This window comes from Parus major, chromosome 4, assembly GCF_001522545.3.
Source record: "Parus major isolate Abel chromosome 4, Parus_major1.1, whole genome shotgun sequence".
Taxonomy (NCBI): Eukaryota; Metazoa; Chordata; class Aves; order Passeriformes; family Paridae; genus Parus; species Parus major.
Genome location: NC_031771.1, coordinates 51,840,673 through 51,863,733, shown reverse-complemented (window position 1 = coordinate 51,863,733; position 23,061 = coordinate 51,840,673). Strand labels below are relative to the sequence as shown.

Here is a 23,061-nt window from a genome sequence, read left to right as displayed (position 1 = left end):
CTGTAATGGTGAAGATAGACTGTATAAGGCAGTAATGACAAATCCATGAACCTGCAACATATCTGGCCCATGTAAAGTACATATGGGAACCATTAAATTCTGAAAAATTTAAACTTGCAGCTCCATAGTTGTTTTAAATTACAAAAATAACCTCTGAAACATGAGCAAACTGCACGCAATGAGACATAAGAAGTTCTTCATCATTGCAACACAAATTCTAGTTCAATTCCTTCACTCTTGGCATTAAAAATAAAAATTTTAGTATTTTGCTATTCTGAAGCAAACCCAGGAATACTACTGATCAATAAAACACAACAATAAAATAAAAAAGTATTAATTGTGAAGATTAAAATCTGTCTTCCTGAGGGTAGAAACAGTATAACACATTCAACATTTAATAGTCACTTTAGGAGTACTTGAAGGGCTAATGAACACATGAAGAGCATTGCTTATATGGGTATCTTCTTAGGAACAAAGGTATTGGGCTATTTTACATTAATATGATAGCTCTTGGAATTAAAAAAAAAGTCCCACTACAAAAAACTTCAATTTGCTCTCCAGAATTTTGCAGCACATAGCTATGTCCTTCTTCCTTATTTTCAACTCAACAGTAAACAATACATAGCTCTGATGAAAACCTGAACCCCAGGCTTGTAACAACTGCTACAGTTGTATTTATGGTACAGAAAACATATTTCTAATTATCTCATCTATTTAATCAAAAGAACAATAATCTCATTTTGAAAGGCACATACAAGAATTTAGAAATGCTAATACAGAAAATTGGGGGTTTTTTTTAATTAAAAAGACATATGAATCAATACAATAATTGAATACAAGATTGCATTAAGACTATTGCCAGTTAAAAAACTACCATGTATGTTAAAATCATTACTGCAGCACTTCATGAAATAGGAAAACACTATTCAATCTCAACAGTGTGTCTCAGTGGACACATATAAACCACGGAACATGATGTCTTCCAAAGCTGAATAATTTTTCAGATAGAACTAAATACTGCAGTTTAGAAGAAAACACTGTTCTTTTAAGAAAAAAAACACTGTATTGTGACATCAATTTTCTTGCAATATTCAAATATATACATATATATATTTATACACACATATATATATTTTGTATATATATATATATACAAAAGCATACATAATAATATATTACTATGTATACATGCTGCATTCACTCCAGATCCTATCCGGATCCTATCCAAGCTCACAGAAATTAATTCATGTTGGAAAAGTACATACAGAAAAGCACAGAAGTGGTTATCTTCTCATAAAGGTAAAAACCACACAAAATCTGATGGAAGTATAGAACACAATCCTATCAGTAAACAACACTAATGATTTTTAGGAGTCAGATGTGACTGAAAAAAAGGCATGTACATGTACTTGCAAATTACTACATTGTGGCTACAGTTCTCAGGTATCATCTGTGTACTGCCTTGTGTTCATAAGATGCATTTTGCATAGCCTGTGTATCCACTGGTCAAAGAAAATTTTAAGTTCTAATTGGGATTATTAGCGCCTTGTAACTTCAAAAATGTTATTGCTTCCCAAATTATTAGTACTGAGCACTTTCACAGTCTAAAATTGACTATTCCAAAAAAACCAAGCAAACAACATAACCAAAAAAACCCTAAACCAATAGCTATAAAGAGTACCATGAAGTAAATAGAAATGTACTTTAAAAGAGGCTAACTTCCACACAGGACATTGACATTACACAACTCAGATAATTACAATGTAATCAAACATCGCAATACAAGTGGCTTCTAGCAATATCACTGACATTTTGCTTTGAAACTTTTGAAATTTAAATTTGTGTCATAAATGGAAAAATTGCACAGATTTTTTAAGTCCAAGTAAGTATGCATATGAGCTTCTTAATGGATTTCCTTTAGGAGCTGGAGGAAAACTGCAACATTTTAAGATATTTCCTAAATGCAATCCAGTTAAAAGTATCTTTGAAAAGCTCTGAACACTAACCCAGGCAAATGCTCCGGCTTGTAAATCCTAACACTTTTTTAAGTGCAAACACTGATACTCCTATGCTCCTATGAGGATATGTGCTTCAGCAAAGCTGTTTGCAGAGCAGTAAGCCTCCTGAGCCAGAAATGCTATTCTTTACTGAGTACATATGCTTTTCCTTTTTTTATTTAGATTCCTGTTCTAATAACATATGTAAGAGGTAAATAATATTCTCAACAAATAATAAGCTTCATGGGCTTGTCTTCAGTGGACTTACACATTCTCTTCCAAAAATCGAAGTAATGGCTAATAGCCAACAAGTTCAAACAAGTAACCACCATCATCACTTGAGTTTGCACAAAGAAAACACAACAGCAACAGACATTTTATGTCAGGCTTCTATTACAGGAGTATAGTGCATTCCTCACTTAAATGTGCAGCATCTCAATGGCTTCAATATCTACTGAAATAAAGACCATGGCAGACAAACCACAGTTACATTAACTCTGCTTTGGTATCTTCAAACCAAAAGCATCTCATCTGTCTGCTTAACCTACAAAGGACATAGCCATGGATGGTTTTCATGTAGATACACCCTTCATTTGCATCCAAATCAGCTGTTATTATATGATGCTAGGAAAAATGTCCCTTCCTTAGTTATAAATGAACTTGAATTCACCCTGGAATTTGACCTAAGCTTCCCATAAAGCAACAGATAATTCTACCTGGATAAAGGAAAACCAATTTACAGTGGTGCCAGAAATCCTACACATGGCTTACTCTCCCACAAACACATTTCCATACTTTAATACTCCTCTTCCCTTGTCTGTTCTTCCTCAGTCATGAAACAGCAATGTCTGCTTCTCTTCCTCAGTCATGAAACAAATTTACTTCATCTCTTATCAGTTGAAATTAAATTAGGATTTTTTTTTTTTAATTGTAACTGAAGATTCTCATCATACTGACCTAAATTACTGGGACAATAACATGTTCTGTGGTGAACACAGCCCAAGGCATTTCGTAAATTAAGTGACCTTGCCCAAGTTGTACCATCATTAACCACTAACTACAATGGTGTGCAAGAATGAAGGAACCTGGCCATCATCCTCAGATGCTACTTGCTTATCCTAATTTACACTATTTCTATTATTTTCTCACTTTTTAGAGGCTATTGTCCTCAAAAGTATTTCACTGGGAAAAAATAAATGGAAAATGCTAAAGGCACAGCAGCTAATCTGCTGAAAATCTAAGAGCTTCATTTGCATCATTCCTAACTCATCTAAAAAACAAAAAGTTACATATAACTATATAGGTCATTGTATTTAAAACTGGCTTTTTCAAAATAGTCAACATAAAAGAAAATTAACTGAATTAAAATGTGGCTGATATACACAACCGTGATCTATTTTCAGCTACATATCTCTGCAGTGATCCAATAATCCAAAAAGATCTAAGAGAAGTAGTACTTATCTTAACAGATGAGTCCCACAAGAATCAAGATTCAAGATAATTCAGGGCAGTTAGACTCTAATCAGACAACTAATCACTAAGTGCTGCAATTTTAAGTATCAACTTGGGGGAAAAAACCATAATTTTTGGCAAAAGATTAGGTAACAAATAACCCCAGCACTACTAATCAAGAGGGTAGTCAAGTGGCATGTGGCAACAAACCCCACAGATGACCAACACTTTCTATGTTAGTGTGGATTTGGTAAAAATAATTTAAAAAAAAAAAAAAAAACACAACAAAACCTCTGAGAGAATAGAAAGCCATGCTCAATAGTCAAAAAACATGCAAGATGCTGAACCTGAGCAGAACAGTTAGGGTCCACTGTCTTGGAAAAAGGAGGTCATTGATTTAATAATCCTTGCCTTATATTGAAGCAAAATTTTAAATAAATTGTATCAATACAGTTATGATATTTCCTACAAATAACAAGGAAAAAATGGCATTGTTTCTTGCTATGTCTACTAAGAAGTTCAAATCAGAAAAATAAATGTTTAGGAAGTTGTTAGAAGTTGTTCAAAGAGTGGTCAGTTGAAAGCTACTAATTAGGGTATGTTGATATGCTCTAGACATTGAAGGAGTATGAAAATCAAGATGAAAGATGAACCATTCTTCCAAATTCTTCTGTCACTGCAAAGATCCACCACAGCAAGGCTGCTGTGTTTGGTATCTGGTTGTCTTTCACAGCAATCATAGCTGTGATTCAAGTTTTTTGAACTAATACAACCTCAGAGTGAACTTCAGCATATCAACCATATTAACATCTACTGATACCAAAAATGTTATGGATAATACCATACTCCTAACATTTAATCACTGCAAAGCATTTGAGGCTAACAAAGACTAGAAGAGATTCATTGATCTAACTACTGTCACTTCTACTTTTTGCCTTGTTTTCTACTTCAGAAACTCCACACAGGAACATCTATAATAACTTCTCACAAGTAATGAACCCTTGTCTGAACCCTTGCAGACTTCCAAGCAGAAACAACTACTGTAGTCTATTCAGCTGATATAATACTGTAGTATTCAGCTCCCATTTTTTTCTTTCCTTTTCTCATGGGTCCAGGTCCACGCATCTGCTGTTCACACCTCACTAAGACTTCTGGAAGAACACCCTTCCTTGGTGTTTCAGTGCTGTCAACGTTTACAAAAGCAGCAGATTGTTGTTCTCATGACATCACGTTCTGTATTTTTAAATGTTGGTATAGATCTTCCAAACCTGCTATTTCCAGTCAAGTAGATAAATATCTTAAACTAGACCCCATATTTCAGTTCTTTTTCATTGACTTTCTTGCACACTACTTGGTTGCACTTGAGTCCTCCCATGGTAGCACAGGCACAATAAGCCTCTCCAAAGAAAGGACAAGGGTTCCACTTTTGAACATCACATCCACTGATGAGATCCAGTGCTGAGCAGTCTTGCCCATGCCAGAGGGACTCGACCAGCTAATCTTGAGATCTCCAATCCAAACCATTCTGTGGACTTCTTTGCTAGAGTGATTACCTAGACATTGCTAGGTAATGTCTCAGGAAGGAAAAGGTCTCTTTGCACACTTATGTCTAAGTAAGTGGCGGTATATTTTTACTTTGGATTAAGTTGCATATCCCGTTTGAAACTTGTTATTCAAATGGGTAAGCAGGGATTGCCTCGGCACAAAAACAGCCCGCCTACTGAGGGATGGAAGGAGAGCTTGGGATGCTGCTCCATGGGCTGAGCGGAGGCGCGGGGGCAGCTCCATGGGACGGTGCCTCCCCACCGGTGAGTTACGGGACACTTCGCCCCCTTCGAAAATGACCATCCCGGGAAACTACCGGAAAACATGAAAAGTACATCCGCTCCCCGGACTTTCTCCAGTAGTAGAGGGGAGTCACCTACACTCTCCACTTCCCCCCCACCTCACCCTACTTTACCTCAGACTGGCGCTCCCGCTCCCCCTCCGCCCTGTCCACGTCGCACCGAGGCTGCCCACCCCCCACGCGGGGACGGTACTCACAAGGTGACCGTCCGGTTGGGCAGCGCCTCGGGAGGCAGGACCTGAGCGAGCTCCAGGTTGCTACAAACTACCTTCACCTCCGCCGGTCCGCCGGCCGCTGCTTTGCCGGCGCTCTTGGGACGCCCGTCGTACTTACAGCCCGGAGGCAGCGCGGCACCGCCGCCGCCCAGCACCGCCAGCAGCAGCAGCGCGGGCAGGAGCCGCGCCGGGCGGCGGCGGCGGGGCGGGCGGCAGCGAGCGCGGCGGCCCGGGGGCAGCATGGCGGGGCCGGGCAGGACCCTGCTCCGCTCCTCCCGGCGGCGGACGGGCCGGGCGGGAGAGGCCGGAGCAAAGGAGGGAAGAAGGGGGCTCCGGTCCGCCCTGGCCTAGCCCCGCGGGGGCGGTGCCGCCGCCATGCGGTGCCGCGGGAGCTGCGGGCGGGCGGGAGCCGTGGCGGCCGCGGCCGCCTTTGTGTGGCGCGGGTCGGGCCGAGCGCGGCGGCAGCAGCGCCGCCTCCCGCCGGGGCCGGACCCGCGGCACCGAGCGCGCCCGCCGGGCCGCGGCCCCACTGCGCAAGCGCCGTGGTGGCGGCCGTGCACCCGCGCATGCGCGGCCCCGGGCGGGGGCCGCGGCCGGGAGTGGCGGGCCGGGGGAGCTTCCGTGCCGCTCCTTCCCTCATGGGCAGAGCCTGCGTGTTATCTACAGCTGGGGGTCCTATGACTGTCTCTGAGCCCTGTCCTCCTCGATAAAGAGCTTTGGTTTCCTTCTCCTCTGCTTCCATGAGGGGCTCTTGCCCTCCTGCTCCAGTTCCTTAGTCTTGCAATGGGGACTGTTGCTGTTCTTGCTTCATGGAGGAAAGATAACCCCCTGCCTAGGTGCTGAATAGCTTCAGAATTCATCATGCCAAGTAAATAGTACTTATAAAACATTTTTCCTCAAAGTGTCCTCGTAAAATGAGGTAACCAATTATTTCCACTTGATAGCCAAAAGTTGTTTGAGTATCATTCATTGCAACTATAAAAAAAACCCACACATGCACACAAAAACTCCATCTACCTACAATGTGTGTTTTCATGGCACACTTGAAACTACTTTTTGGAGTGGAATTAGGTCATGTTCTCACATTTCTCTGCAGCCAGGACAGCCAGGCACAAACACTTTTGTGCCAATGATAGCTGACATTCTCAATATGTTCTTTGCCTCTGGTAGGTGTGAGGATAATAAAATAACTGTTACCTAACTCTCAATCAAATTACAAGAAGCGGCAGGACTTTAAAAATTTTAAGACAGGTTTTCCAGAACCCAAAGGAAGTTCTTGTAACTAACCAAGTACTCACAGTGCCCTATCCTTTGAGAAGAGAACTGGCAAATGGCACCCTGCAAACTACTTTCTGTGACACAGAAATGCCATTTTAGATATTGGCAGTAACGGCTGCCAAAATGAGTCTTATAAAATCTCTAACCTAACATGTCCTTGAATAATGCTGAACACTCAGACCGTGACTCAGTTTTAAATGTGGCCTAACAAAAGATACTGGCAAACCATTGGAATTGTGGATTGGAGAAAAAGGAACAAGATTGCAGTAAAAACTTCACTATCACCCTTTACTTCTAGTAGACTCTGAGTCCTCTTAAAAATGAAGTTGAAACATCTAAGTACTGAAATTGTTGACCAGAGTGCAGAAAAGACATTGGTCCCTGAACTTTAATATGATGTTTGTGTGCTACTGAGTCACTCAACAGGACCAACCTGATCTGGGTGAGATGTGAGGCCACTGTTTCACTTGAACTAAATTAGGTCAGACACAAAATGCAAAATTGACAATGCCTTTTTGCTCCTGTGCTGCAGTTACACTAACTGTAAGAGAAGAGAGGTCTAATTAGTATAAAATTCACCAGTGTACAGGTAATTCTTCAGTTTTGGGCTCTGATTTAAACAAATTCAAAATGCACTGTTGATTTGTGTTGGATAAGTGCTTTGTGTCAAAGAAGCTTATAATTTTTGATCTGGCACCAGGAACTGTATAGCTGGATTAACTGTATCAAACCGTGGCCCAAGATACATTTTCCCTCAAAAGTAATGCTGGGTTAAACTACCTTAAAACTACTGGTTTGCCACCTTCTTCCCAGAACCTTTACCTACATCAATAACATGACCCAATTCTCTGCATAACCACATAAAAAGTCTGGGTGATGGATCAGCATGGAGATAGGACATAAAGCTGCCTCTTCTGACAGTGGGGGCAGTATATACCTGTTCAGACTATTGATCCAACCAGAATTTTGGTTTGGCATCACCACAGTTTCAGCATGGCTAATTAAGATTGCACTTCAGTGATACTGAAAGAAACATTCTCACAGTTTTCTTAAGCTACTTGCTTCTCAACCTTGTCTTTGTTTGTGGCAATGCATAGTTGGATCAGCTGGATCAGTGAGATGATCCATGTGGTCACATAATCTAAATATGATGATGATGGAAGTGGTGAACTGTTGCTTCTGGTGTCTGTGATCACAGCCTGTCATAATTTTCTATTTGCCTAAAGTCCTGGAGAGACAAATTTCTTGTTACTGCTTTTCATCTTAATGTCATGTCCATTCCTTTCTTTCTAATGTACAGATTTGTGTGTTATTTGCCCTTGATGTTTTTGAGCTATTTGCTCTGTTATTTCATCTCTGCAGAAACCATTTCTACTAAGATATCTAACTGGATGCCACGTGCAAAACTACAATTTTAAATCATGCTTCTGTTTAAACTGCTACTATGGAAACCTACAAGTCTTGCTCTCTGTTGATTTTTCTTCTTAGTTTTACTGCTTCTGAGGTGAGTCTAATTCCACTGTTCCTTACCTATTTTCATAAAGCTTGAAGGCCTCAAGCACAAGTCTCTTCTTGAAGGCTTACGCTTGTCCCTTCATCTTTCCTCTTTCATGCAAATTACTGCAACTTCTGTTCTGTGCCAAATATTTGAAAATATGTTTTCTTACAGTGACTCAGGAAAGCCCTTAATCCAAAACACATGTCCCACAGGAGTCACTTAACAAATTTCATGCGTGGGCTTGGGGTTTTTTTGAACTGCAGTATACCTATGTTGAGTTTATTAGGTCACTACTTTTATTGTAGTTCTAGTGGTCTAAGGATATAAGAACAAAGCTACATAGTATAGCTGCTTCAAAAACCAGAAAGTCCTGTTGCTTTTACCTTTCCAACAGCCCCTTTACCTTTAGGATGTATGCCCTCACTCTTGCTCCACCTGCTGTAATTACCTGATTGTTCAACAAACCAATTTAACAACAAAATATTTTTGTGTTTATTTTTCTGCCAGGTTATTGAGTTGAGTCAAGGCAGGAAAATGTTAAATTAATGTCAGTATTGAAGAAGGGGGTGGGCACAAGGAAGGAGAGTGAAACCTCCCACCTGGGTAACAAAGTAAGCCATCCCATGTAACTTCAAGAAAGACAAGGTTTGTATGGGGAGGAAACACCTTTTATTATAATAGCTGATATAAAGACAAAAAAGAAAGCAAGTTTTTCCCCGAAGGTCAATGTCTATAGCTGGGGTAGCAGCTACTTTAAAATATCACTTCTTTCTGCAGTTGTTTCTTTTTCTGCACTGAAAAATCTCCAGACCTTCTTTCCCTCCATCCCCTCATTCTCCACCATTGTTGGTAATGTTGTTGGTGCTGGTGATGCTTTCTTTGCAGTGAACCATGTAACTTGAACATTTTTGAATGTGCCTTGCTTCTGGATTGCCAACAAACAAATTTTGTCCAGTTCTGTGGTTTCCCTTCCCTTCATAAAATTTGCTGCTAGTACATTCACTTTAAATTGCTTTTCAAAATGGAATGTACTAATGGCAGATTTTATGAAAGAAGTGAAACCACAAAAATCTTTCCATTTTTCTTCCATTTTTTCTAGTCTACTAATTAGTAACTTTCTGTATCCAGTATATATCAGAAGAAGGGTGTGGGAAAGAGGGCAAGGCAACTGAATTCATATCAGTGTTTAGGTGTAAACAAAGGTAGCTTTGGCAGCATTTCAAGTTCCTTATCTGTCCTGAGGTCAGAGAGATAAATAGGAACTTTTACATTATGTTTGTCTTTCATTCTGACTCTTTTCTTTGCTTTCTCCTCTTCTTTTCTTTTGTCATCCATTATTTTACATCCCTGCCCATTTTCCTGGGCTAGCATCACCTTCACTGGAATGGCTGCTCCTTAGTTCTCCTCTCAAGGGACTCCCAGGCTACCTCTACCTTCATATTTTATGGGTTTTTTTTCTCACTGGCAGAGTTTTTTTACCAACCGCATTTCATGGATTGGGACATCATCAGTTACATTTCATTTGCTAGAGCAATTGTAAAGAAAGAGGAAGCATTTGGTTGCCCTCAGCTACGTCTGCAATACTGTGGTTATTTGATATTCCAAGAACAGGGAGGTGATGATAAGTGCTGACACATTCTGGCTTGCCATTGGTAATCACAAATCTAAGCAGGCACAGAGTCACCTTTGTACAACTACTTACACAGCTGCAGGTTGTAGTACTGCACCCCTGCCTCTGTCAGGCAGTTCAGTGAGTTACCCCAAGCTCTGCTGTGTGAAATACGCAGGTATTCCCAAACGCTTGGCTAATGTTTTTCATGCTGGACATTTTCCATATGTTCTCAGAAACAGAGATATTCTCTGCAAGCCAGAGAATATCTCCACAGTTTGCAGCAGCCAAGGGTCAGAGACCTTCAGCTTTAGTAGTATAATGGGAGAAATGGAGTTTTTAGCCTCCATTGGGAGTCTGAGGAGAAACATTATTTCCCTTTACCTGGTCGTTCTTTGAGCAGACATATTTCATGAATACTTTGGCAGAATACCAAACATTCATTGACTTAGTTTGTATACTTCTATGGAAAACTTTTTGGAAATGCTTGAAAGGAAAATGCTGTCCAAGCTGTTTATTTAGAGATCTCTGGGTTTGGTTATCAATAAATCCCAAATTAAGCTAGAATTAGACACCGAAATTTTGTGTATTAAAACTTGAAATACCACCAGATTCACTTCTGTAGAAAGGACAGTCAGTCCTTGAATATTTTCATGCTTCATTTTCATTTTTTTTTGCCATGACTGAAGGAAAAAAAACATTCTGTGTTGATTCAGCAGACTCATACAGGGATATTACTCCTCTTCTGCTGTTTTAGCCTATAATTGTAGATGGAGTACTGACTTTGAAATACAGTTCCATCATTAAATTTTAGAAAGCAATGTGAACAGCTCAAAAATATGTAAAATATGTTGTACAAGATTTCTTTTTAACATAGAAATTCATTACCAATTTTTGTGTATTTAGACTTCAAATAATTGTTTCATATAATTTTGAAACATTTTGACTTTCTATATATCATACATGATTTCTCAAAAAAAAAAGATAAAGCTATAAAAATATATATATTTGCATGGAAGAGGAAGAGATAAATATAGTTTTCATATGGCCTAGCATTAAAATTTTTCTAAAATGTATAACTTATTTCATCCCCTTTTGAAAATATTTTCATCTGTTAGGCACATTACTCAGCATTAATATACTTACAGACTTCTAAGCAATAGTCTACTAATAAAAATGGAAATAAAATAGTTTTCCCTCTACTCCTTGTCATACTTTGTTATATACTTCAATAGATGTTATGATGTAGGTAGGTTTCAAACACTCAGAATTATGGGGAAAAATTATATTGGAAAACAGAACCTGGACTACTTCATTGCTAACATAGCAGTGCTTATGGCTTAAAAGAAGGTGATGATGTTCTAAGGTGGTGGTGATTGTGTCTAGGCAGATAGATGGGGATTTGCATTGTTGTGTGAACAATGCATATGAAAGGAAAGCTCTCTGATGCTTAAGCAGTTCAAACGGTTCAGAAGTTAAGCTTCCTTAAGAGGAATAGTTTGAAGTATTTCCTTCATTCCCAAATCTTTTCACCTTATATTTTACAGAACATTAACTCTAGAAAAGTCCCAAATTTATTGGCTGTATAATGTTGCCTAAAGCAAAAGATTCTGTTTTTCTTCCCTGCACGATATCTCAAACTCAGGCAGAAAATTTAGATGGAAAAACAGGAGGGAAAAGGCTAATGTGATAACAAAAATAAAAAAGACTACACTGGCCAGAGGCAGTTGATAACTGAGTCCCACACTGATACTGACTGTAGCTCAGACAATATCCTGCAGAACTGAGCCAGGCCTGGGCAATTGTCAGGAAAGCAGAAAGGGAGGATAACAAGCTCCCCTGGACTCACAGGTGTACCCAAAATGATGGAGCAGGAGTTATGTGTACACTGATGACAATAAAGAAGACATTGCCTTTGAAACAGGGGTTGGGGTCCTTGCCGTCGAGTACCCGAGATGCATGTACACTGTGTATGGCACACAGACACGTGGCACAGCCGTACCATGCAGAGATGAAAAAAGAAGCAGCCAGTGGATGGGAGAAGTGCCGTGCCTTACTGTGGCACTCCTTCAGAACTCAAACCCGTACCTTTCAGCAGGTGGAGCCACAGCAGTAGGTTAGAGCTGCCTGTTTGGCTGCAGAGCTGTATCATTAAAGAAGTGATCTCTGTGGCACCCTCAATTTCTAAATAAAACTACAGTCTAAACAATCTGCAATGAGACTTGTACTCATCTTTTCTCCCAGTACATTTTATCCATAGGACTATATATAGTTCTGGTAAACAATCACAAGGCATAAGAAGTAGAACAATAGGAAGCATAATATTAAATAGCAATTAATACATCATTAATTTTTTTTCTTCCCAAGACAGAAGGAAATGGAGAAAACAATGCATTTTGATGTCAACATCAGCAAAATTTCTGGATCCTGCTCTTTGAGTACTTAATCATCCTGACATATAGGCACTTCCATGGGAGTTTTGGCAGTGAAACTACCTAGGGAAAACTTTGTTCAAGCAGGCTCCTCAAACTGCTCATCTTTTTTTTTTTTTTTTTTCCAGAACAGTGTGATTTTATCATGATAATACAGCAGAGAAAACATATTCCAAACTGTCTTTGGTACTTCCCAGGCAAATGACATTCAAGTATTTAATTTAGACTTCATTAAACAGTTATTATATATTAAACAAATAGCAGCTATATACTAAAACATATTTGCTGAGTATTATAGCAATGCAATAGGTTCATATCAATTTCACTGTTATGAATCTATTACATAACTTTTAATCCTTGGTGAGTATTTAATAATCAGTATTCATGTAACATACACTAACTGTCCTATTAAATCTAAATTAATTGTGGCTCAGAGAACATTAATTTAAAAGGTTGCCTATTTTCCCAGCAGATCTGATCTTTGTTTCATATTTTTCCATTACAATTAGTGTTAAAGGCTGAGTTTGTTTCATTTAGAATCTAGTTACTAGGTGCTCTGAATACCTGTGAATCACATTCTGCAAAGCTTCTCTGCTAACAGCAATATTAAAGATTCTCACCCTTTTCTTCCAGTGTAATTAGCATTATCTGGAGATACTAATGATAATAAAATATCACACATTTGTGTAGGAAAAGCAATCCCTATTGGCTGAAGGAACTGACATTCAGCAGTTCGTTAAAACCAGTGGGTCAAAATTTGTCAGTGGGATTTGTATATTTCTTGTTTGCAAAATGACCAACTCTCAGGAATGGATGTTACATTGAAAAATTTGAGATAGTTTCCTTGTTTAAATGAATCATGGTCTCCACTATGATGATGTAAAAGTGACTCTATCCTTTGTCATCCTCTGCAACAAATGTGAGAAGCTGCAATAACACTGCCTGTAGACCTTGATGGAGATGGCATTGCTATGAGCAATAATTTGCATCAGAGAGTTTTGGTAAGAGAACTAAGTTATTTCACTGGAGAAAGGGTCAAGAATCCTTGAAATTAATGTCAGAAGAAACTGTTCAATCATACAGTCTAACATATAAGAAGCCATCACAAGTCCATAGTGAATTCAGTAGATTGTAACTGATTCAAGCTCTCTAGAAGGATATTTCTGAGAACATCCAGAGCTAGAGAATTCATTTTTAGTAATCTATTTCCAGTGATTGTTCACCTTTAGTTTTAAAAATCAGTTTACTATTTTTTTAAAAAACTAGTATAAAGGCATTATTCAGCAATGTACAGGAGTGGTATCAATACACTGAAATCATATCACCTCTCAGTCTTTTTAAAGCCAAACCATCTCTGTCATATAAAAATATTCCCTTCTGTGGATCTCTTCTTTGCTCCCTCCAGTTTTTCAAACCCTATCACCCCCAAAAACAGTTGCCAAAACTGTGTATAGTATTCCAATCCTAGCCTCATCAATGCCATCTAACTTCTTTGTTCCTATTTACCATTACTTCCATTTACTCTGTTTTGTTTTTCTGCAAGTGCAGATTGAGAATCAGAAGCCCACTGAACTCTGTTAGTTTATAGATCTACCTTCAGTTTTTTGTGCTGTCTAGATACCATGCCCAGATATACCTGTACTGAAAACACAGGGCTGTTTTAGCAATTGCTGAGCTATCCTTACACAGCATCAAGGCCTTTTCTTCTCACTCCACCCCATCAGTGGAGAGGCTGGGGGTGCACAAGGAACATGGTGCACAGGGGACATGGCCAGGACAACTGACCCAAGGGATATTCCATATCCTGTGGCATCATGCTCAGCATACACTGCTGGAGGGAGGAGAAGGACACTTGCTATCGCTTTTGGAGTGATAGCCAGTGTTTGATGGATGGAGCCCTGCTCTCCTGGAGATGTCTAAACATCTGCCTGCCCACGGGAATTGGTGAATCAATTCCTTGAGAAGTGGTGAATTATTTTCTTTTTTTTGGGGTGGGCAGCTTTTCCATTAAACTGTTTTTATCTTAACCCATGAGGTTTCTCTTTTACCTTTCCAGTTTTTTCCCCTGTCTTCCACCAGGGCAGTGAGCAAGCAGCTGTGTGGGCCTTAGGTGGCGAGTGGGGTTAAACCATGACACTCACATAAAGTCAGAGATTTCTGTAACTTTTGGCCCTTGCCATCTATTTCTTGCTATACAGCCTTAGCACTGGTGTTGTAGTCCTAGTTCTAGTTTGGCTGAAGCAGTGAACTTTAATCTCAGCTGATTCATATCTCAAAATACTAAACAAACAACTGACAACATTTTACTTCACTGTCCCTCACACCTTGGAGAAATACACACTCACAGAAAACAAGAAGTTCAGGAATTAAGAGAGGATATGGTCTTGTGAACCAAGGGTGGAAGGCACTTTGCTAGTCCTGTTTATGCAGATCTTTCTCCTTTGCTCATTAAGTCATTGGTTAATTGAGCTAGATTTTATTAGTTGTTCTATTGCTTACTGCTCAGTTTAATATCCACCTCTGTTTCTTTGCCTCTGGAAACCAAGAGGAGGCTAAAATTATATTGCAATTTAAAAGAAGAGAATAAGTGAGGTTTGAGGAAAAATGAAGAAGAATTATAGGCCACTAAATTTAACTTCAATATCTGACAAATAACTAGAACAATTAGTAAAGCAAGAGCAATCAGTATGTAAACAGGTTGAAGAAAACGCAGTGATAAATTGGTAACACATTTGTAAAAAGCATAAATCAAGTGAAACCAAACTAATTGGTTTCTTCAATGAAGTAATGAATGCACAAAGCAAAAGTGGTAGACAGTATTTCTTAATATTTGTAAAACACTAATCTTGGTTGCGCATGGCATTCTCAAAAAGAAGTTTAGTTGGATTAAATAGAACCAGCACAAAATGAACACACAGGTAAATAAATCAAACCCTGAAAAAACTTTTCCAGTTGAGCTGATAGCTGGGAGTAGATCAAAACCACTTTGCACGATCAAACATCTTACACAGCTCAATTTAAACATGAAGAGATTTTTTCTCTTAAGTCAAAAAAACCCCATAAAACAGCATCTCATGTTAGAAACACCTAAATAAAGAAACTGAGCAGACCAGCAAAAATGACAGCCATTTTGGTTCTATGCCAGCACCAGAATAGCTTACATCAGCATCAGTTTTCTGCTACACAGCTGAGTTGCTTTATTTAGATATATTAAATATTCCAAAGCATATCTAAATAGAGCTTTGGTTGCTGCAGGATTATCTCAAATTTATTTATTGACGTTTCTTCTGTTGACTGGTATTTCTGTCCATTCATCTAAAATCGCAGGATTCATGAAATGTTTATGCCTTTTTGTTTTGACTGAGTGAAAAAAGATGTCTACTGGCACGGCCTGTCTTTGGGATCTTTTGCTCTATTTTCTTTATAAAAGCTAATAAAAATTCATATGATTATTTATTTGTTTTTACCACAGCAAATAGTCATGCTGTTGGCAGGTGTGGCCACCTATGTTTTTTTGATAACTAAGATAAAGTTTTGGCTTTTAAGAATACAGAAATTTGTTCTTGCCCCAAAAATCTGGTGTGCTAAGAAGCAATAGGTGATAGAGATATGAGATCTCAAGATATCAATGAGAGGCTCTTTATAAGACACAGGCAGCAATTGTAGCAGGAACATCAGCTGTCTCATCATTGTCAAGACTTTTTATTGCAATTAGAGGAAAGGAACATTTTTAGAAGTTTTAAAGGATGATTATCAAGTTAGTTTTGCAGATTCTTATGAGACAATGCACAGACCTGAACAGCAGGTGAGCTAATCAAACCTGACAATAAAACACAACAAATGTATTTTAGTGTTAGAATAAAAATATAATGGTGAAAGAAGACATCAGTTGTAAGAAAAAAAAAAAAAGAAAAAAAAAAAAGAAAAAAAGACTGAAATCCAGAGCACAGAGAACAGGCAGATGCAATGAACAAATGAACAAAGTGTTTAATACAAGAAAAAGCAAATACTATTAATTGTTAAAGAGTTGATTTGTCTGCACATAGACTTCAGTGGTGTTTATTTTAAAGTATAATGGATGTATTTGTATGCCACAAATAAAAATCTAGTCAGTAAAACTTCTGCCACAGTCATTTCTACACCCTTAGTGTAATCTAGAATCCAGATTGCCTTAAAGTTGAAATAAATGCAAAGTTGCTTCTGACTTCTCCAGGAATGGCTTTGCACTCATAAGCATTGAGCCTTCTCATTTCAGTCAAGTACCACATGACTTGACTAGTTAATTTTAAAAAGGTCAATATCATTAGATAGATTTGGCTTAAAAAGTTATGATCTTATATTTTAAATAGTAAAAAATTACTTCTCTGGGTTTTTCTCAGGGAAAGGATAACATGTAAAGATGCAAAGATGAAGGTAACTTTGTTTTCCCTCATAATGAATGCTACCTCAAATGTGTGTACTAGTACAATCACAATATTGTCTTTGGGTAAATTCAAGAGTTTAAAATACATAATTAAAATGTATAGATTTAGGTTTTTTCCCACTTAGAGCTCAATTTCTCCTTAGACATGTTCATAGGAAAGAATGGCAGCAACTTTTAACAGCATACAAATACATAACGGATTGCAAGTACTACTTGCTGAGAAGAAAATAAGGGGTACATGCACTATACAGAGGGGAAATTTTGCTTATGATGGGTGGACTAGACAGTAAACAAGAGTGACTGAAGTTCCTGCTGTTGGAGGCCCACATGGCTGGAGTCGATGCAGTGTGGAAACAGAAGACACAAGATCTTTTAAGTTACTCTCAGCAGGCCATAAGGGCATTTTAAGAAGCCCACGCACCACTACCTCTTCTTTCAGAGGAAGTAATGTACCAGGCATGTTTTCAAAAGTTACTGGGAATTGTACACCCTATCTAATGTCCCAGTTTTGACATTGCAGGTAATTGAGAGCCCTTTTTTAGACACTGGTATTTTGAGGCAGCACAGTGAAGAGTACATATCCTACAAAGTTTACAGTTCCTTGTTGTGAGTTATAACGGATATAGATATTTCTACTCTAAAGCTAAAACCATTTGTTTTAGCATACCTAAACAAATTTATTCATAAGTGACAAGATTTTCACTTAAAAAACCCCTAACAGCCTCTGATATAGGAAGGTCTAATCTGAGCTTAAAATACATTTTAGGAAGGTTTCCTAGGATATAGGTAAGGGTAATATTTTAATATTTTCCTTTTTTAATTGAGAAGCTGTAATAGAAATATCTATGTAGAAACATTTACAGATAAATAGTTCGTAAAGTTTTAAAGTGTTTTTCAGATCTACCCCACAGAAATTCATTTGGTCACATAAATGTAAGTAAGAATGCAAAATAAGGTAACAAATGTTAAGATGTCAAGATACATATGCCCTTTCTGAATGCCTTCAGAAAAAAACAAACAAACAAAAAAAGCACAACTGCATAGGGAAACAGGGGCTGTGATTATCTGAAGCTGAAAAAATTTGAATTACAGCTGTATAGGAAATTCCAGGATCAGATTCTTATTGCTTATAGTTACTGTTTTCCAATTGCTAGTCTACAACGAAAAACAGAAAAGTTAATACTTTGAACATTCTTAATTGAACTATTAGCATAATTCATTTGCAAAGACATACCTCCTACAAATCTCTACCAACATTTTTTTTCAAATTAAAGATGTACAGCTTCTGAGGTGTAGCAAAGAGTACCATGCAGTGGTCTACCATGCAATTATCTAAACCAAGAATCAAAGACAATATCTGAGTAAGACTAGACGGTGGGAGCAGGAAGATATTAAAAAGGCAGAATTTTATTACTGGATGAAATTTAACCAGGGTAAATAGTACAGTAGGTAGTTTCATTGGCTCTAGTCAATCTAAGTGCCACTTGCAATCTGAAAGACAGCTTTTCTAACCTGGCCATGCAGGGGACATATGGCTTCTTGTGGGACATATACCCAAGACATGCAGAAACCCTGTAACAATAAAAAACCCTACAATACTAGCTCTTGCAGATATTGCCTGTAGGAGATACAATCCATAACACAGCTGGGTGTAGCTATGTGGCCATGGCAGCACCAAGATCGGCACAAGCTTGACACCTAAATATTTATGTCTTTAGTCAATTGCACAATTGCTATCAAAATAACAGTGCTATCAGCACATCAACTAGTTACCTGAAACTCAGTCTCTGTAAGTGTACAAAGCTAATCACAACCTTCATTACAGAGTAAATTTTCTACAGGAAGGAAAAGCTTCTGACAGGTTGAGATTCTGTTTCCCCAAAGAGCCTTTTGTTCAGTTACTCACTTTGCCTAATTTTAGACAGACTGAACTGACTTAATTTCATGCACTTGTCAGCTTTGGTACAAAGTGCCTAAGCCTTCTCCAGCCCTAAGCATAGGCTGAAAGTTAATTTGCTCACTGGGAGTTTGTGTGCTTCCTTCTGAAAATGCTGATCATTGCCACACACAGAATACTCACATAGTTGGATGCACTGAATCTATTCCAGTATATCATGCCTTTATAGCTGATAAACAAGTTCCACAGAAAAAGTATCATGAAAAAGCTAGGAGAAGGGGAAGGTGGGATGACCTTCTCAGGTCATGACAGCAGGTGTAGGGGAGCAAAGCTGCATGAATTTCAATTAATTAATTAATGATACTGATAAAAAAGTAATATTGAAAGTACCTAATGAAACTTCAATTTATGATAAATTATTCTATACTAGTATGCTAGGATCTTGCCGTATGTTTTAACATGACGTTACCTTGTTTGTGTGAATAATTGCAGTCTGCTAACATAGGTACACTTACCCACATTTCACAGAATTGTAAATCAATAGTCTAATTTTACTAGGTTTACCCACTTTTTCCACTAGGTAAAGCCCTTTATCATCCACTATGCAATTATGACCATGGCTTTTAATTTTTGCAATATAAAGGGTAGCTCCTCCCACAAGATTTTTGACAGCCTTGTGAAGTTGGCTTCAGCAAATACCCAGCCCTTGCTTTCTCAACACCTTACCCCACCAGTTTAAGATTCAGTCAGATTTTATCTGAGGCTCACAGAACAGGCTCACTCTATGCTCAGAGTTTGTATTCATACAGTTTGGTTTAAGCTGAGAACATAACCACATCTAATCCACTTCATGTTGAATGATCTAATCCTTTGTGATTTTAGAGCCAGGTAATAGTGCTGTAAGTATTAGCAAGTTTATATATATGGTTGAAAATGCCTGGGCTACTTGAGCTGACACTGTGCATGTGCCTTGCTTAGGTAGCATTTGTCAATGGAAGACTCTCATTCTCAGCATTTGTACCCTAGCTAGTTTGGCAAGTCATGTTATTTGTACCTTCAGAGTATGCTATAGTTTTCCTAGGCTCTTTTCTGAATAGAGTAAGTACTATCAGGAGAATAATTATTTCTTCATAAACAATGCCCATGTTGATGACTGTATTGTTTATAAAATTCATCTGTTTTATAGTCAAGCAGTATATTATATAAATGTGAAAATAAAATGCTTATTTTAAGGTCTTAAAGATGCACAGCTGAAGATCTTCTTCCTCTCCGAAATGCAAATGCCATTAAAATCACTTTTTCAGCAATTAAAGAGCATTAGGTAGACTTTCAGTTAAGATAAATTTACCTCAAAAATATATTCATCACTCTTTTCAAAAGTAAAGCCCCAAAGCAAAATACACATAGTTGCCAGCAGCTTTAGTCAAAGCTAAAATTAGCCATGCTGATTAAGTGGATTTTGCATAACCTTAACTATTAATCCCTCATATTGGTCTTCCTTTCTTTGAAAAATCTTTAAGTACCAATAACCTAAAGGTTTATAGAGTCACTTTTTAATACTTCTTAGTTAAGATTTAATCCTTTGTATAATAGTTAACATTGGCACCATCTTTTAATAGCACAAGATTTCTAACATGCACTTGCTGAACAAAACAGACATTTTCAATTCCAGGGAAATAATGGCAATACACATAGAGCAGAAGAACTTTGATTTAAAGAATTAAAAAATGTACTTACAAGAGATAAAATGGAACTAACAGTAAATTAATCTCTCAGTTTTCTCCCTTTCCTTAAATAGTAGTCTTTTCATTCTTAATTCTTTCCCCTTCCATTTTCTTTAACTCAGCTCCTTATTTTCTAACAGCCAGATTGCCTCCCATCTTACCTGGCTAAGCAGGACATAAATTACATTTTCCAGAAGACCAATAATGAATTTGACTCCAAGTCTCTTTTTGAAAGCAACCCCTGTTTTATAGACACTTCTTCTGAAAAGGCAAGATAGTACTGAGTCCTGGATCATTCTGTTGCTGTCAGAAGGAAATTAAATTACTGCCTTTAAAAGTTGAAATTGTTCCTATTTTCAGAGTAGGTCAAGGAGGAGTGAAGTGAAGGAAGTTGTTCTTCATAAAGTGGTGTGCCTTTGCAAACTTTGACTCTTGTTCAGGGCTGGTCCTGCTAACAGAGGGTGCTTTCTCTGAAGATTTATCCAACACCTTTTGTTTCAGATTTGCTCCAGACTAAGAATGCAAATATTACTGGCTACCCAAGCTCAGCCAACACCTGGAAGCTCATTAGTTTACCATAACTCCTTTGTGTTCCCCAGCCCTGCCTCAGCATTTCATAGCATTTGCTCATCTGCCTGTTTTTTTACAAAAAGCAATCGACCTTCACATTTTGTAATAATTTGCATTTTCTGATATTTACTTTTTTAGCACCAATAATTTGAAAAGGGTTAGGCAACACCAGCAATCCTGTTTCCTTCACTTTAGAAATAATTAATAGAAATTAAAAAAGAAAAAAAAAAAGCTATTATAGGTAGCTGGTAATTATAGCTCACATTTCTATTTTGCCAGTCAAACAATTAAAAAAATCAATTAAAAAGCAAATTAATTGAGTAGTAAACATTTTTCCTCTTTTATATCAGCTAAGGTTTTTTTCATCTGTGTTTGAGCATTAATTCATTAATTGTTTTAAACATCACTTCATCAGCAGTAAACTCAAAGCAGCTGACAGTTGTGTTTTGTTTATATATTTGATCAATACAACCAGCTGAAAACTTTCAGATCATTGATCATGTCATGTTCTGCTGAGTAATTGGCAAGTAAAACAGTTTGGAAACTGATGACTTGGTGGTTCAAAGGTCAGTCCAGCGAGAAACTGAAGCTGGCTAAAACAGACTTTCTTTTCTTCTTTGTCTTAGTCTTTTGCAGGTGGTCTTCTGGATGATCCATGATCTCATCTCTAATCTTCATGATATTTGTCCTCTTTTTTAAGACAGATTTTAAGACATATTGTTGTTCCATTGATCACCTTAGTCTGCTGTCTGTACTGCATTGTAAAAGTACAAGCAATGGTATTCCGGATGGAGAGCAGAGTGACATTTATAGGGTTTTTAAATGTTTCCTTTCTGTCCTTTTCAGCTATTTATGACTTTGTCAAACTTTCACCTTCACAGCTGAAATTTCCCAGATATAATCATTGACCAAAGGTCAATTTTATCCTAGTTCACTTACTAAGTTTGAAGGGAAAAAAAAATCATCCGGTTTTGTGATCTTAAGTCATGTAACAGTTTGCTTTTCCTTACATGAAGGGTTATGGATTTTTTTTCTTACAGAGATTTAAGCAAGACTCATACCTGAAAACTTTGAAATTTATCTCAGAGAACACTTAGTATAGATATGCTCTTTTCAGTGCATTTTACCAATGTGTTCCTATTTGATAGACTTATACAGATTATCCAAGCTGTCTTTCTTTTTAAATTGTATGGACCTTGTGTTGAAAGAAACAGAGCTTAAAGAAACAAATTAAATTTCCAATGTTTGGAAAACTGAATTATTTCCTCCCCTCTTGATGTGGTTCCTGTCTCAGGATAAGTACATGTAAGCATTTATCTCACTAAATGATGCAGTGGCATTGCATGGGAGACAAGCACCCAGGAGAGATTGCACCATGGTCAAGGAATCATAAAGAGACACAGTGCCTGCAGAAGTGCCTGCCTGAGCAGAATGACTGAACTCATGGGAGGTTACAAGCATTAGATGCTGTGTGATAATGGCATTACGCCATAGAATTCCCTGAATTATTATCAAATAACAAAACAATTTTTTTTTTTTTTCTTTTTCCAACCTGAAACAAAAATTTCCTTAATTTATCTTAGTGATGAATAACTATGCAAACATATTATTCAAGCTTTAATGATTGTTAAGAGGACACATTTTAAAGTGCTGCAACAGAGCACTTTTTTTGGTGGGCAGCAACAGAGATAAGCCACAATGGAAAACCATAGCAGTTTTTTGATGCTGTCCAATGAAAAAGTTATTGTTTTCCGATAGGTTTGTCACTTCTGTTGAAATTCTTGTCCCACAGTCAAATACTTATCCATCCTCTTAGTAGACTGTGATCACAATTATCTTCAAAAGCAGCTATAATTATGTCTTTTTATAAAATCACCTCTTTCCCTTACAGATTCTCAGGAAAAATTTGAATAATAAAAAGGTAATCTCTAATATCCTTACAGTGTTAGTATTTTAGTTGGTTGTGTCTGAACACGTGCCTTTAATATTTCCTTCTCCATAGAAGCTGAGATTCTATAGTATTGGCTTTAATAGGCAATCATCCAACTTTTAAACTTTTAAGATACAAAATAAATTTAGTACAGGAAACTTGCTATTGCAAAGTGATGGATGAGAAGATA

At 37.7% G+C, this 23,061-nt stretch overlaps 1 protein-coding gene across 1 annotated transcript in view; it reads right to left on the bottom strand.

Moving 5' to 3' along the window:
- Nucleotides 1–5,752, bottom strand: part of ADGRA3 (adhesion G protein-coupled receptor A3) — a 53,640-nt gene extending 47,888 nt beyond the window's left edge. Inside the window, exon 1 of the mRNA XM_015624911.2 lies at nt 5,493–5,752. Coding sequence (XP_015480397.1) covers nt 5,493–5,752 — 260 coding nt within the window. The remainder of the gene's footprint in view (nt 1–5,492) is intronic.
- Between the last annotated feature and the right edge of the window lie 17,309 nt (nt 5,753–23,061).